Here is a 15,733-nt window from a genome sequence, read left to right as displayed (position 1 = left end):
ATTATTTTTTTCAGAAAGTCTTGATTCTTGCTGGCATAATCTTAATATTTACAACCAGATGAACGTTTCATTTTTGGAAAAACAAATTTTCAGAGTAGTTTTTACAGTTATATCAAAAATTACTGACTTGGTTATACTACTGTATTAGAAATAATTAGGCAGATAATTATGAAATTATTGTGAGGTTTAATAAGTTAACTGTTCATATTTGGGCAACTTTTCTTCTGTACTTTACTGGAAGGAGAAAAATAATCATTTCCTTAATAACAAATTAAACAATTTATTTAACTAAAACAATAACATTATAGCATATTTATCTATGTTTGTTAACTGATGTGCTTAAACAATTTTTTTTAAAAAAACTTAGACTGAGTTTTAGCGCACATGAAAAACTTAAAACAAATCCTTATATCCTGATGAATAGCCTTTGGACTACAATGTAACTTAAATAGAGAACTATCTTTAGAAAGATTTTTCCTCCAAAAGCATTTTATTTCTAAAATCTGATTTAAAATTTAAAAATCCGATTTAATATTTTTTTTAAAAAATCGGATATTATTATTATTATTATTATTATTATTATTATTAAAACCATTGATTTTTTATCCACCCTGGTTGGGCTGCATAACTTTACCAAAGCAGATTCTCCCCCCGCCCCCACAACCAAGTTTCTACATTTAAAGCATAATACGGGGGGGGGGGGGGGTGGAGTGGGGGCACAGTGAAAGCAGCCACATTCTAAGTGGCAGATCTACACCATACATTTTAAGCACATTTTAAGCCCCAAAGAATCCTGGGAAATGTAGTTACCCTCTCACAGTGCTGCAATTCCATGACAAACTACGGTTCCCACGACAAACTACGGTTCCCAGGGTTATTTCAGGAGGGGGGGGAATCACATGCTTTGAATGCGAGGTTTGGATCTGGCCCTGTACACCCTTACTTTGGAATGTTTCCTTCCAGGTCAGACGCTGAGGGACGTGGGACTCTACCGTCTGCAGCGACCGAGGGGATTGCAGCCCCTTGTGAGGTAGCAAAGGTCTTGAAGTCGAGACCCACAGCGCCGGGGTGCTGGCGGGCCTCCCAGTTTGGTCTCACGTACTCAAAAAGGCCCTGAGCAAAGAAGGCAATAAAACTGAAAAGTCAAATTGTTTTATTTTGTATCCTCCCCCCCCCCCCCGCCGCCGCCTCCCAACGAACCAGAGCCAGACCCTAGAGATCCCTCTGCACCAGCATTAAGCCAGCTTCTCCAGCTAACCTCTTTGCCTCCGTCTCGGCCATAACCGCTTTCCTTGTATCCCCCGAAGGCAGATGCAGCATCCAGCATGTTGTGGCCGTTGATCCAGACAGTCCCCACCTGCAAACTGGGGAGGGGGGGGAATGGGAGAGGGTCAGAGAAGGCCGGCCCTGTGCACAGGGCTCCATAAATCTCCCGAGGGAACTCACGTTCCGAGGCATTTTGGAAAACACCTCACATTGCTCCGCGTGGTCTGTGCAAAGCCTGGCAGCAGAATGAGACGGAGGCGGCAGAATGGACCGTACCACTTCAGAACACAGGGGGGGCGAAGGGCATTTATCTGCAAGGCGAAACTAGGCACAAAATGGAACAGGATACGCTAGAGCCTTTCTCCCTGCTTGTTTTGTTTTACTTGCAGGGAAGAAGATTTTAAAAAATAAAATAAAGCAGAAGACCATTAAATAAATGCTATTCCCCGCTTGCATTCTGAAGCGAAACATTTCACTCTACCACCTCATGATTCTACCACCTCATGATTCTACCGCAGGCATAGGCCAGATCAGAGACAGTCTCCCAGGTGATTTGCAAACTTCTGTGTTATTAGGGTGGGAAAGCTAGACTGGAGTGACAAATCCTACCTGTGAGCGACTTCCAGAGCCAGGGGAAGGGTCTCCGTCCACACACTGGCAGCCAACCCATAGGGGGTGCTGTTCCCCAATGCCAACGCCTCCTTGGCTGTCCGGAAAGTCAACGATACCAGAACGGGGCCAAAGATCTGGAACACACGAAACAAATTTTGAACAAGAGCGGGGAGGGAGGGTGAGGATTCTAGGATCTGACATGCAGCATAGCCCAATCCTAGAATGCAGGCATAGGCAAACTCGGCCCTCCAGATGTTTTGGGACTACAACTCCCATCATCCCTAGCTAACAGGACCAGTGGCCAGGGATGATGGGAGTTGCAGTCCCAAAACATCTGGAGGGCCGACTTTGCCTATGCCTGCCTAGAATGTCACAAGAAGAGAAGAGAAAACCCTGTCTCAAAAGCTCTTTTGCTAAAATGAAAGACCCAGGCAAGATTCCAGTCCCCCTGGTTTCGGAGGGTAGGGACAGGAATGGAAGCACAAGAGCAGTGCATGCAGAAAGCTCAAAAATTCAAAAGTCTTCTGTGGTTGCAAGGCAGGATTTCTTTGCGCCATGGCTCTGCGTGGGTCTCTTAATTCCTTAGCAAGGTTTTGCTCCGTCAGGAAGAGAGGAGTGGCTATCTCAGGCAGCAATGTCAGTAGAGCACGAGACGCTTAATCTGCAGGTTGTGGTTTTGAACCCTCACATTGAGCAAAAGATTCCTGCATTGCAGGGGGTTGGACTAGTTGAGGATCCCAGTCTGGCAGAAAGTGAGTAGAACGGGGCGGACGCCAACCCACGTCAACGTCAAGGAGAAGACATTCCCCTTTCTTTGGCTAACTCTAAGTGGTTTTTATAGCGCAGAATATGAGAACAGGCACTGCCAGATGAGCGGGTTATAAATAAATAATAATAATAATAATTATTATTATTATTATTATTATTATTATTATTATTATTATGCAATGTTAGGGCTTTGCCTACTGGGGTGGGGAGGGAAATCAATATGCCCTCTAACCATTAGGCAACACTACCCAGTTTAGCTTCTATTCACTTCATACCAGGGGTTTCCCCAACGGTGGTCAGTGGTCCACAAGCTTCATTCAGGTGGTTCATGGCATACTTGTAAAAATAAGACTTCAAAATACACAGCACCCAGCAAAGCACAGTGCGAGTGCAACATCTGGCAGGAAAACTATTAAGTGGTGCATCAAGAACCTTAGCAGTTTTCAAGCGGGAGAAGAGAGGGAGAAAGTTGGGGAACCACTGCTCTGTGACTAACTCATCACCTGCAATTAAATCCTCAGCCTTCGTAAAGAGTAGCACGGTGGGTTGTTTTTTTTTTTAACCTCCTGTCCCTCTCTGTATTACAAGGACCCCTTTGCATTTTTGATTAGGAGGTAGAGAGAAAAACCAAAAGGGAGGGCAGCTGTCACTTCTCTGTCTCAGGAGTCAGGAGCTCAGTCAAGATACCTTTTTACACCCACCTGGAGCTTTTCCGGCTGCACACAAGTGACATATTTACCACCAGTACCCATGTGCTTCTTTTTTGCTTAAAATCCAGTCTGATAAAGGAGTCTTGGTGAAAATTTGCCCACTTTGTTGCAGTGTTTTAGCCGGCCCTCCCGGGGTCCCTCCAGACTGGTGTCTTTCCGCAAGTGTATTCTGCAAACATATCACTGACACACAATAATCGTGCATTAGCATGTCTGCCCCAAAACACTTGCAGATGCTAACAGTGTTGAAGTGGGGCTGCGTATAACCATCTCGATTCCATCACGAGCACGAATTATCATAAAATAATAAAAATAAAATGGGCAATACAAAGGACATCTGGAGTAAAGGTACTACAGTGGTACCTCGGGTTACAAACATTTCCGGGTTACAGACCCTGCTAACCTGGAAGTAGTACCTCGGGTTATGAACTTTACCTCAGGATGAGAACAGAAATTGCGCGCTGGCGGTGCAGTAGCAGCATGAGGCCAGATTAGCTAAAGTGGTACCTCAGGTTAAGAACGGTTTCAGGTTAAGAACAGACTCCAGAACGAATTAAGTTCTTAACCAGAGGTACCACTGTATGCCATTTCTTTGGTAAACAGTATTTTATGTGGTAATACCGATTTCTGCCAAAAGAGGGCTCCCTTCTCCTTTCTCTTATTGGTTATTTGTATTTCCTAGACAGGCTCAATAAGTAGACAATTATGGACAACTAATATGTCCCCTGCTTAATCTTTTTTTGGGGGGTGGGAGAACTCACACCAACCAGAAAACTATTGGACTAAAGTCTTGGCAGTCACATCCTCTTACCTCTTCCCTGACGCAACGGGAGGTAGGATACACGCCAGTGATTAAGGTCGGAGGGTAGAACAGCCCACTTGGCGGGAGGGACGTCCATGGCTGGAAAACCTAAAAGGGGAGGGAAATGATTTATTTCTATATATCACATCACTGAGATGCCCAAGAGCACAACACAGTTTTAAAAGGCAAAACAATTAGGAGGCAACATATTTTACAAATCAGGTGATTATTTTTTTAAAATAAAAAAATAAAAATCCAGGAATAGGCCACGCCAAAGCATTCTGAAATTGCACATTTTAAAATGTAAAGCTTCTGCTAATTATTTGCTAAGCAGTGTACAGAAAAGAAATCATAGAGAACAATAAAATGGTCATAAAACCAAACAGAACCGGAAATGCTACTATAAAATGCCTGCTGGAATAATGAAGACTTTGTCACGCGCCTGAGCAAGAGCTACAATTCCCAGAGTGTGGTTTAACAACCGGCCCCTCTTCACGGGGAATTCTGGGAGTCGTAGCTCTGTGAGGGGAGACAGCTAACAACTCTCAGCACCCTTAAGAAACTACACCCCTTCCCCTGCAACGGTTCTTTGGGGGAAACCAAGTCAAGATAGCTCAGGTGGTAAAGCGTGAGACCCTTAATCTCAGGATGACAGGTTTGAGCCCCGCGTTGGGTGAAAGATTGCTGCATTTCACTAAAGAAGAGTGGCAAGAGAAATTGATGAACTATGCTGAGATGGCGAGAAAATTCGGAACCAGCAGGACCAGACTTTCGTAAAGGAATGGAATATGTTTTCAATGTATCTGGAAAGCAACTGTAACCAACTGACATCGCTTGTGGGGTTAAAAGAAGTTCTGTAAGGAGCAATATATGAATTACTGTGAAAAGAATTCAGAATGGGTATTAAGATTTGAATTTACAGCAATAACTATAGTAACAAAATGCATAATTAGAAAAGATTTTAAGAAAACCATCAGTTGAGATGGTTGAAGGAAGTCTTAGGCTGTGACGGCCAAAGATTTTGAAATGAAATGATATGCTGGAAAATATGTGTAAAAACCAATAAAAATTATTATTATAAAAAAAGAAAGATTCCTGTATTTCAGGAGGGTTGGACCAGATGACCTTCGGGGTCCCTTCCAGCTCTATAATTCTCCAATTCTCTGAGCCATGTCTGTTTGAAGTAGCATTGCAACACTTTAAACATATGGTGTGGGTGGGTGGCCTTAAAGACCACCCCCCTTCTCCAGAAACCCCATGAGGCCCAAGCCCCTCACCTCAGCACCTTCCGCTCGAGCTTCCTCCACCAGGCCCTCGATGGCGTGCCGCTGCTTCTCGCTGACCAAGGCTCCCAAGTCCACGGCCTTATCCAGAGAGTCCCCCACGCGGAGCTGCCCCATTCGGCGCTTCAGGCGTTGAACGAAGTCTTTGGCGATGGATTCCTGCAGGAGCAGCTGAGACCCGGCACTCCGGGCCTGAGGAGGGGAGGAAAACGCCAACATCTTGAGGGAATTGATTCAAACCGAATTAATAACCTGTAGCACACTGTGTGGCAATACCTGCCCAGCTTTGGAGAAACATTTTCTGTTCCACATGACAGAAAAACTGGTCAGAGTTCCTACTGCATATGGGGTGAGGAAGCTCTTTAAACCCAAGGGCCGCATTCCTTTCTGGGCAACCTTCCCAGGGCCACACGCCAGAGGGGGGGGGGAAAGGGAGTGGAGCAACCTTTATAGTGTACAGTTCTTTCTACACAGATCCACACAACATCCCTCTCTATCCTCCATCCAGGCAAGGAAGAAGCATTACCCAGAGTTCAAGGACTTCATTCCAGCCAGGCAAAAACGCTGAAGAGGTGGGTGGGAAGTAGGGTCAATGTTGCCTGAAGGAGGGAGTGTGGCCTGGAAAAAATCCTGAGGGCCACACGGAGAGGCTTGGGAGGGCCACATTCAGCTCCCACTCCTCAGCAAGAGCCAAAATTCCTACCAGAGGCCCTGGCAAAATGTAGGGGCTGCCCCAGACCCGCAGGCAACTAGGTGCTAAACTCTGTGATAGAAAGAGAGGGGCCACGGCGGTATGTAAATTCAATAAATAGTAATAATTTAAAGATGCCCATTCTAGGCCTCAGTCTGCCTATCCCCAGTTCAACCTACCTGCACCCAATTCTGCCAGACGGCATCTACCAGCCCGTCGACGGCGCTGTCCAGGTCAGCCGAGTCAAAGACGATGAAGGGCGACTTCCCTCCGAGCTGCAGAGACAGCTTCTTGCCAGTCCCAGCAGTGGCCCGGCGCAGGCTGCGGCCCACCTGAAGCGATGGCAAAGGGTCCGTGCACATGAGAACACGGCTTTGCGCGTATTTAAGGCGGCACATTTGTTTTAAAATATTCATGGGCCGCCTTTCGGAGCATCACTTTGTCAAGGCCAAACCATTTAGAATTCGGCGTTGGAAATAGCAAGCCCCGAAATATGAAATGAATGCAATGAAATAGTTACTTTATTGTCACTTGTACAACTTGTACACAGTGAGATTACACAAGCATCCCCACTCAGCTCTCTCAGTCTTAATTCCCCTCGTTTACTGACACACACACACCTAACCCGAAAGTCAGTTGCCCTGTGGTCATCTTGTCATTCAGTAGCCTAACAGCCCACAGATAGAAGCTGTTCTTTACCCTTTTGGTGCAACTAATCATGCTTCTATATCTTCTGCCCGAGGGCAGGAGATCAAGAAAGTGCCGGCCAGGGTGTGAATCATCCCCGAGGATTTTCCTCACTCTCCTGAGGCAACGGTCTTCCGCGATGTCATCCAGTGGATTCACCGAACAGCCCATAATATCTTGTGCAGTATTCATCACCTTTTGTAGGCACTTCCTATCCGTGGCTGTCAAACCAGCATACCACACCGTGATGCAGTATGAAAGGACACTTTCTATTTCGGACCGGTAGAAGGAGATAATCAAATGTTGGTTGACATTGTTCTTTCGCAATACTCTGAGGAAGTGGAGTCTCTGTTGGGCTTCCTTAACCACCTGGGTTGTATTGACTTTCCATCTAAGGTCTGCACTGAGATAAACTCCTAGGAATTTAAAGGAAGAGACTCTCTCCACACAGCCCTCCCCAATGTACAGCGGGGCTAGCTCTCCTCTCTTCCTCCGAAAATCCAACACCATCTCCTTTGTCTTGCTGATATTAAGGTGCAAGTTGTTCCCTAGGCACCATGTAGATTTTTTTTTATATAACCCTCTATCAACGTTTAATCAGTAACGGGCAGCATAGCAGGGCTGTGCTGCTCACCCAGCCTCCCTCCATCAGAGTCGCTGTGGCATACTGAGGCGGAGAAGGGGAGGGGAGAGGTTAGCGCGGTGGATACCTGCTGGCAGGAGCACCGGATTGGCTCTGCCAATGAGTTTGCCCTGCGCCAACCTTGCCGCCCCTCCTCCGCTTGGTGTGCAGAAGCAACCCAGCAGGAAAGAAGACACGTGAACAGTGCAGCCCCAACCGGACAGCCACTACTGCATCAAAAATGTAGGAAATGGAAAAGGAAAATTTCTGCAAATCCATCAGCTGCAAAGGAGCGTCTTAACAGCACTCATACATAAGCCGCCGGGACAGAAGGTTGCAGCGTGGCAGCTTTCTGAAGGGTAATGGATACCAGGATTGTGAGGCCCCAAACCAAGCCACTTCCCTGAGGGGAAGAGAAGCACTCACCTCGGCAGAGCCAGCAAAGGCCACTTTGTCAATGGCTGGGTGGGTGGCCAAAGCCTCTCCCAGCCCCTGATCGCCTGTGATGACATTGAGGACCCCCGGAGGTAGCCCAGCCTGGGCGCAAACCTCAGCCAGGAGCAGAGCCGTCAGCCGGGTAGAGCTGGCTGGTTTCAGGATTATGGTGTTTCCTATATGGCAAGAAACGAGGGGCAGGTTGAGGGAGAGAGAGAGAGAGAGAGAGAGAGAGAGAGAGAAGGAGAAGGTGTGAAGTAGAAAGCAAAGGAAATGCCCAGCTTTGTAGTCTGCACTCTGCCCTGGTCATGCAGTGTTGGTAACCAAAGAAAGAGAGCAAAGAGTAGCACCACAAATTCTGGTCCCCCGTTTTCTGTTTACGACCTCGCTTGCTAGGGATGCAAGAAGGCACTTTGTTTTCCCTTCAGCTGGAACTAGGAGATTCACATCCATATGGGAGCGCAGGAAAGCTGCCAGTCAAAACTGGTGAAAAGCACTCCAGGCCACAGAGGCCACTTGTGTCTCGCAGGGGTGCCAACTTGAATAAAATATGGGGGGGAACAGTAAGCTCTGCATAATCGATCACCAGACATGGTGCATGCACACCGCTTGAATGGCAATGCTCAACAACTTTGTGGGGGGGCCGGCCCCCTCAAATATTTTATTCAAGTTGGCGAGAGATTCTCCCACCCTCCACATCCCCACTTATCACTAGAGCCGAAGAAAACTGACAGAACCGTGGAGCCTTCTTCAAGTCGGCCGGCAAGCTGAGCAGAGATTTGAACCCTGAGTCCCACCAGCTCTAGTCCAACCACTGTGCCACTCATGTCACTTTTCTCAGGGTCAACAGATGCTCCCACTGCCCTCCCTCCATTTCACATACCCATGGCCAGCGTCGGACACACCTTCCGAGTCAGATTCAGCAGCGGGAAACTCCTGGGAATGAGAGCTGCCACGACACCTATTGGAGGGAAGGTTGGGTTTTTATCGGACCTCTGGGCACAATTAGAAACCGCAGTGTTAAAAAAAAACAGGGAGAGGGCAGTGAGCTGAGGTGCTGCAATGTTCAGCGGGGAAAGATGGGGCAAGGAGGAGGAGGAGGGAGGTGGAGGGCCCTCTCTGCCCTGGGAACACTATTCAGCCCCTCCCAACTCACCAAGAGGCTTCCAGCCCTTCATCTCTACCTCCATCAGCTGGGCCCAGCCGGCGTGATGGTAAAAATGGCGGACGACCAAAGGCAGGTCTGCATCTCGGGCTTCCCGGACCAGCTTCCCGCTGTCTAGGCTCTCGAGGAGACCGAGGAGCCGCTGGTGTTTCTGGACGGTCCTGGCCACGCTGGGGAGAAGGGGAAGAAGAGATGTCTACCAGTCAAGTGTAAGTGGGCCTCAGAGAATACCCAAAGGGCCTTTGTATGTTTCACAGTTAAAAGGTGGAGGTGTGACACCTTAAGAGAGGAAGCAGGTTGCCTGTTTATGTGAGAGATGAGCATCCAAAATGGGAAGTAAAGGGCTGATACTCACAAGGGCTACAACATTCCAAGAAAGAATCTTGTGAGGTCCGATACCTTGTGCCTGAGGCTGTTGTGTAAATTGACACAGTTATACCTGCTAATAACAGTCTTTTTGTGTTGTTAAGAGCAGCTGAGCAGTAGGCCTGCTCTGTTCTGCCGCTCCCTGCCTCGGAATTAGTCCGTGTCTGTAAGAATGCTAGAATTGCTGATAAATCTATACAAGAAGAAGAAGAGTTTGGATATGATATCCCACTTTTCACTACCCGAAGGAGTCTCAAAAAGCGGCTCACATTCTCCTTTCCCTTCCTCCCCCACAACAAACACTCTGTGAGGTGAGTGGGGCTGAGAGACCTCAAAGAAGTGTGACTAGCCCAAGGTCACCCAGCAGCTGCATGTGGAGGAGTGGAGACACGAACCCGGTTCCCCAGATTACGAGTCTACTGCTCTTAACCACTACACCACACTGGCTCTGTAAGTAATGTAAGTAATACCTGCCTGCCTGCCTTGTACGTGTATATTGAATCTAACAAGTGCAAAGGGCACTGTGAGTCAAAGTTACTGCTATCGGAACTTTGAAAGAGTGCCTTGCGCAGTTTTTATAGGAGGGAAATGGCAACAAACAAAAGAAGCCTAGGAAACGTTTTCACGAGTCAGGAAAGGCTGGCCGCTTACTTGTACAGGTGCCGGGCCCGGACGTGGCCAGGGAGTTGGCTCCAAGTTTCAAACGCTTTGGTGGCAGCATCAACCGCTGTGTCCACGTCTTCTGTGCTGCCCTGAAGGGTGGTGGCCAGTGGCTCCCCTGTGGGGTGTGGAAGAAAGGAGAAGAGGTCTCTCTCGCCACTCCCAGGGATGGTTTTATAGCAAATCGTAAACTCTGCAAAGGCGTCAGCACAATGTGGAAGGAAGGGTGCAGAAGCCTTTTCAGGGATGGGGAATCTGCAGCCCCTCCAGATGTTGCTGGAATGCAGTTCCCAGTATCCTTGACCAGGCTGGCTGGGGCTGATGGGAGCTGGAGCCCAACAACTTCTGGAGGGCCACAGCTCATCCCTGTTTTAAGCTAAGAAGAATCTGGTAGTTGAAGACGACGATGAAGACAAAGGAGGAGAGAGGGGGAAAGAAGAAGAAGAAGAAGAAGCAGTGACAACCATTTGAATTTGGAAACAAGAAGGGCAATGGAGGTGCCACTAGGCCCCTGGAAAAAGACTACACCTGGGTAATATCAATACTCAGAAACAGCCTTTCAGCCTCAGCTTACCTTGGTTAATAGCTCTGCAATGTGTTCCCCACCCATCCTAATCTTCCCTGCCCAATCCATGCCAATGCAGCCTTCAGAACCAAGATATGCAAATATACTTAGAAAATGGCTTGGATCGAACCATTACTACCTTCAGAAGATAGGGGTATATAGGAGGTTCCTTTGCCAATCCCCCCCCCGACAACACTTTCCACCATCCAAAAACCTGCTCCAGAGGGTTGTTGGGGTGGGGTGAGGGGACCCCCTGGAACAGGGTAGGAGGTGGTTCTGGGGAGTGAAGGGGGAGCTTCCCTGCCTCTTTCCACCAGGAAGATTCCCACTGCTAGATCAAAAGCCTTGTATGGATGGAGGGCAACATCTAGATCCGAGTCACCGTTTGCCCAGATAGCTTTTTCATCTTTGAACATCACAGGAACTGAGCTTTAAAATTCACACGAAGAATAACAGACGGCCCCATCAGACACCCATGCAGCTTTTTGGAATTCTATGTTTTTTTAAAAAAGGCAGCATCAGATTCTGTCTCTTAAAAAACCAGGAATATTAATCTGTTTGACAATTGACTATTTGACAGCACCTGAAACAGGAATGGACAGAAGGCAGTTTGGGATCCACTGGTAGACCCCTGGATGATGTGCAAGAGACCTTTTGGCTATTGTGGCATTATTGCAATGCACTCTACACAGTACACGAGGCTGCTCTTGAAGACGACTCAGGGAAAACCCTGCTTTAAAACAGCTGCCTTGGCTGCCACTTTGTTTCCGAGTCAAATTCAAAATACTCACATTAGTGCCCTAAACAACTCAGGCCCCACAGAGACTGCCTCTTTCCCTACAGAGACCCCTATGGGTGTAAAAATCAGTGGAGGAGGCTCTTTTGGTTGTCCACAGATGCTTGGGGAGATGGAAGGGTAGGGCATTCTCTGTGGCAACCCCGAAATTCTGGAGCTCAACTCATCTCCCTCTACCTGTGGTAGGATTCTTGGTGGTGCAAGTCTCCCTTCCGTCCGGCTTCAGCCATTCTCCGCCTATGAAATGCCCGAAACTACGGCCATGGGACTCCAGCCAGGTCTAAATAGTAAGGGGGTGGGGAGAGAAAACAAAAAAATTAAAGGGTACTCCATCTTTCTTCTTTTCAAACAGACCTTGAATGTTTCACCAAAAGTGTGCTGGGCTTTTAAAACTGCTGCCGTATTTAGTTTTGTAACTGGATGCTTCTGCATGTCTTTTAGAAATTAGTTTAACTGTGTGTGTAAGGCTGCATAAGGTCACTTCTTGACCAAGCAAATAGAAGGTGTATTCCCCACATTCTTCCTCACATACGAAGCAATGCCGCTTCCAAGATATGGCCACAGACTCTCCAAGTGTCCCTATTTTCCAGGGACGTCCCTGATTTAGAGAAGCCATCCCGGTTTCTGATTTGATTCCAGAATGTCCCACTTTTCTTTAGGGTGTCCCTATTTCCATTGGAGAAATGTTGGAGGGTATGGAGCTATCTGATCCCTGAGCCGCCTGAAGGCAACCCTGTATAGGTAAGTTTTGTTAATGTTTAATTATGTTTTTATATATGTCGGAAGCTGTCCAGAGTGGCTGGGGCAACCCAGTAACATGTGTGGGTATAAATCGTAAAATTATAATTGTGGAAAGGAATGTGCCTATTTTCATTGGAGGGCATGTACCATAGCTGCGAACTTTCCCCCTTTTTTAAGGGAAATTCCCTTATTCCGAATAGGATTCCTCACAAGAAAAGGAAAACGTTGACAGCTATGGCATATACCAGCTGCAATTCGCAGGAAGTATTCATCCACCCCACCCCACAACCCAAAGTACTGCCATATGCAAATCTATACAGACCCAAGCTATTAATTAATGGATCCAATCAGCTAAAGCTTAAACGGTTAATCAACCAACAGCACAATCCTGTGCAAGCTAATTTGGAATTAAACCAGATCAAAGGAGCTTATTTTTAGGCAGAGTGAGCAAACGACAGCAGTGCTGCAACTCTTTAACCGAGTGAAGAAGAGGCCATAGCTCAGTGGTAGAGCATCTGTTTTGCATGCAGAAGCCCCCAGGTTCGATCCCCGGCATCTCCGGTCAGAAAAGAGCCCTGCCCCTGAAACCACTGATAGTCAGAGTAGACAATGTTGAGCGAGATCAGCCAAGGGTCTGAATCAGTGTAAAGTGACCAACAGCGATGCTAGAACCTGGCAGGAGAGGGACACCCGACCACATGCTTTGAAAGCAGGAAGGCCCAGGTTCAACCCCTGGTTGACAGCCAGTGATGGGGAAAGACCACTGGCCCCCAGGGTGCTGCAAGACAGAGCAGACAATACTGGGCCAGGTGTAGGGAGGATGAATTTGTTCAGTCTACACTTCAAGCCTAATTTGCTAAACCTGAACTTAGGCTAGATACACAACATACATTTAAAGCACACATACACACACACACATAGCAAGAATCCTGGGAGCTGTAGTGTATCCCTCAATGTGCTACAATTCCCAGCATCCTTAAACTACAGGATTATTGGATGTGTACACTTTAAATGTGCTGTGTGTATACAGCCATCTATTTGGATGGAAACACAGCTATTAAATCTGTGATGCGGTTTTGGTTCAGAAAATGTGCAAAAAAAGAAAAAAAGAGAGAGGCATATTTTCTGGAAAGGAATGCACAGAGAAATGTGTATATATATTTTTTGGAAATGCATACAAAATGCATGTTTTTAAAATGTGGATTTTGGGTGTGCTTCTTTTTATAAAAAAACAATCCACAAAAACCAGGAAGACGACTGAGCACACGGAAAACTGAACACAGAAGACAGACGGGCTGATGGATAAACAGCCCCGCACTGAGGCATCTTGCAAGGGCCCTGAGACTTGTACCATCACTGGGTTGGCCAAAGGCTTCCAGCCAATTGCGTCCCAGACCAGCCTCTTGATTTGATGAGGCAGGAAGGAGTTGCAATGTGCGCTGCTTAGAGACCACGGGAGGAGACATAAGTCCAGAGGTGTTATCCTGAATGCTCAACTTTTGGTTTACCTAACCAAGGGTCTACAGTCTGTTCCAGCTATGGGTGGGTGAATGCATGCATGTTCTCTCTCTCACTCGCACTTCCTATCGTGGGCTGTTGTCTGGTCATCGTGGGCTTGCTGCATTTTGACAGATCCACCTGCCTCTGCACACCAGAGACGGAGACTCAACCACATTGACAAGGTCACTTCAAGAAGAACACATCTAGAGAAAGAAATAATCTACTGCCACAATGATTACATGGGTATCTGCTTTTTTTCTTCACAGCCTCTACTTACATTTTGTTTAAACAATCAAGGGTATTAAGGCTACAGCCATTCATGGAACTGCCAAACACAATAGAGGCTGGCCCATGAAGGCCAACGGGGCACTGCCCCACCAACCTCACTCTGCTCTCTGCCAATCCCCAACTGCCTGCCTTCTTATTGACAACAACCAGTCCAGAGGATGGCCTCCTCCTCCTCCTTAGTCTTAGTGTTGGCCCTTGTAGAACTCAGCAGGAAGAGGAGGGCAAAAGTACAGTGGTACCTTGTGTTACGGACGGGATCCGTTCCGGAGGCCCGTCCGTAACGTGAAAAGCCCACAACTTGAAGCGCTGCATCTGCGCAGGCGCAATTTAGTGCTTCTGCGCATGTGCGAGCAGGTACTTCCAGGTTGCTGCGGGACGCAAGACGAAAACCCGCAACCTGAAGCGGACATAACATGAAGTATGACTGTAGAATTAGTTGGCCTGCCATTGCCTCTGGCGCCACCTACTGACGGACTCCCTGCCTTCTGCCCTACCGACACAATGGGCACCAACCACTGCTGACTTATCATAACCCTGAGATCACTGGTTAAGAGGCTTTTAGAATGCTTTCAGATTTTTTTCCAGGTTTTATTTTAAAAGGTTTTATTGCTTGCTATGCCTGCTGCTCGGGGCTCCTTTGGGAGGAAGGACAGGATATCCCTCAAATAAATAACAGAAATAAGATCAGAGAGGCCCTAAGAAAGGGCACTTTGGCGATCCTAAGGAACTGGGAAAAAATGACATAGGGTGGGGACTGGGGATCTGGACTCCTGGGTTCTCCGAGAAAGGAGCAGGCTGCTACAGCGCAGGCAACCTTTAAGAGGAGGGGCTCTTGAACGCTGGTTTCCTTCCAAGGTCCTCCTTCAGGGTCCTTGCAGAGGTCCCTGCTCCAGCTCTCCTCCTTGACATGCCGAGGCCCGTCCGCCTCCCTGCCGCCTCCCGCCGACTCTCGCTCCTTCTGGCTCTTGGCCCACATCTGCCTGATCCAGTCCATCTCGGCTGTCCACAGCCTCCGGTCCTTCTCCCGCTGGGCTTTCTCCTCCTCCCACAAGCCCTGGAACAGCTTCTCCCTCTCCCGGAAGTGCGCCCGGATGTCCCGCACGAGATCGTCGAACTTGTCATCCCGGGGCCTCTTCCTCCTGTTGCGGAGCTGAGCCAGCTTCTCCCGGGTGCTCAGCAGGGTCCGTGGCCTGGAGAAAACTGCAGGGGGGGAAGGGTGGAGGAGGAGTTATTTAATTTTTGTAACATGCTTTATGTGGGGCTGCCGCCCTGGCATCTGCTCTAGAAGCTGCAGTTAGTGCAAGAGGCGGTGGCCGGACTGCTCACAGCAGCAAGCTACCAGAAACATGATCCTTTTTCTGCAGAGGATTGCTGTTGCCAGTTTGATCCCTCGGAGGGGGCAGTTGCATATTGCTGCATTCCAGGAGACTGGACTAAATGATCCTCAGAGTCCCTTTGAACTCTATGATTCCGTATGTGATATCACATACCCTGCCCAGCCCAACTGGGGGAAATAAAGCATCACTGATTCTATATGAAATAGCACCACCATCAGGTTAGCTGACAAAACTACACATAAACCAGCATGGGTAGGCAAACTAAGGCCTGAGGGCCAGATTTGGCCCAATCGCCTTCTCAATCCAGCCTGCGGATGGTCCGGGAATCAGCATGTTTTTACATGAGTACATTGTGTCCTTTTATTTATAATGCATCTCTGGGTTATTTGTGGGGCCTGCCTGGTGTTTTTACATGAGTAGAATGTATGCTTTTATTTAA

At 47.8% G+C, this 15,733-nt stretch overlaps 1 protein-coding gene across 1 annotated transcript in view; it reads right to left on the bottom strand.

The window, feature by feature from the left end:
* The window catches only part of ALDH16A1 (aldehyde dehydrogenase 16 family member A1), a 45,046-nt gene that overhangs the window by 23,532 nt on the left and 5,781 nt on the right, over positions 1-15,733 (bottom strand). The window contains exons 3-14 of the mRNA XM_033169207.1: positions 14,772-15,157; positions 11,606-11,708; positions 10,059-10,185; positions 9,033-9,211; positions 8,760-8,837; positions 7,868-8,052; positions 6,312-6,464; positions 5,436-5,633; positions 4,168-4,266; positions 1,876-2,012; positions 1,259-1,364; positions 944-1,113 (exon numbers count right to left, since the gene is read on the bottom strand). Of these exons, the coding sequence (XP_033025098.1) occupies positions 944-1,113; positions 1,259-1,364; positions 1,876-2,012; positions 4,168-4,266; positions 5,436-5,633; positions 6,312-6,464; positions 7,868-8,052; positions 8,760-8,837; positions 9,033-9,211; positions 10,059-10,185; positions 11,606-11,708; positions 14,772-15,157 (1,921 nt within the window). The remainder of the gene's footprint in view (positions 1-943; positions 1,114-1,258; positions 1,365-1,875; positions 2,013-4,167; positions 4,267-5,435; positions 5,634-6,311; positions 6,465-7,867; positions 8,053-8,759; positions 8,838-9,032; positions 9,212-10,058; positions 10,186-11,605; positions 11,709-14,771; positions 15,158-15,733) is intronic.

This window comes from Lacerta agilis, chromosome 14 (assembly GCF_009819535.1).
Source record: "Lacerta agilis isolate rLacAgi1 chromosome 14, rLacAgi1.pri, whole genome shotgun sequence".
NCBI lineage: Eukaryota > Metazoa > Chordata > Lepidosauria > Squamata > Lacertidae > Lacerta > Lacerta agilis.
This window is presented reverse-complemented; position numbering and strand designations above follow the sequence as displayed.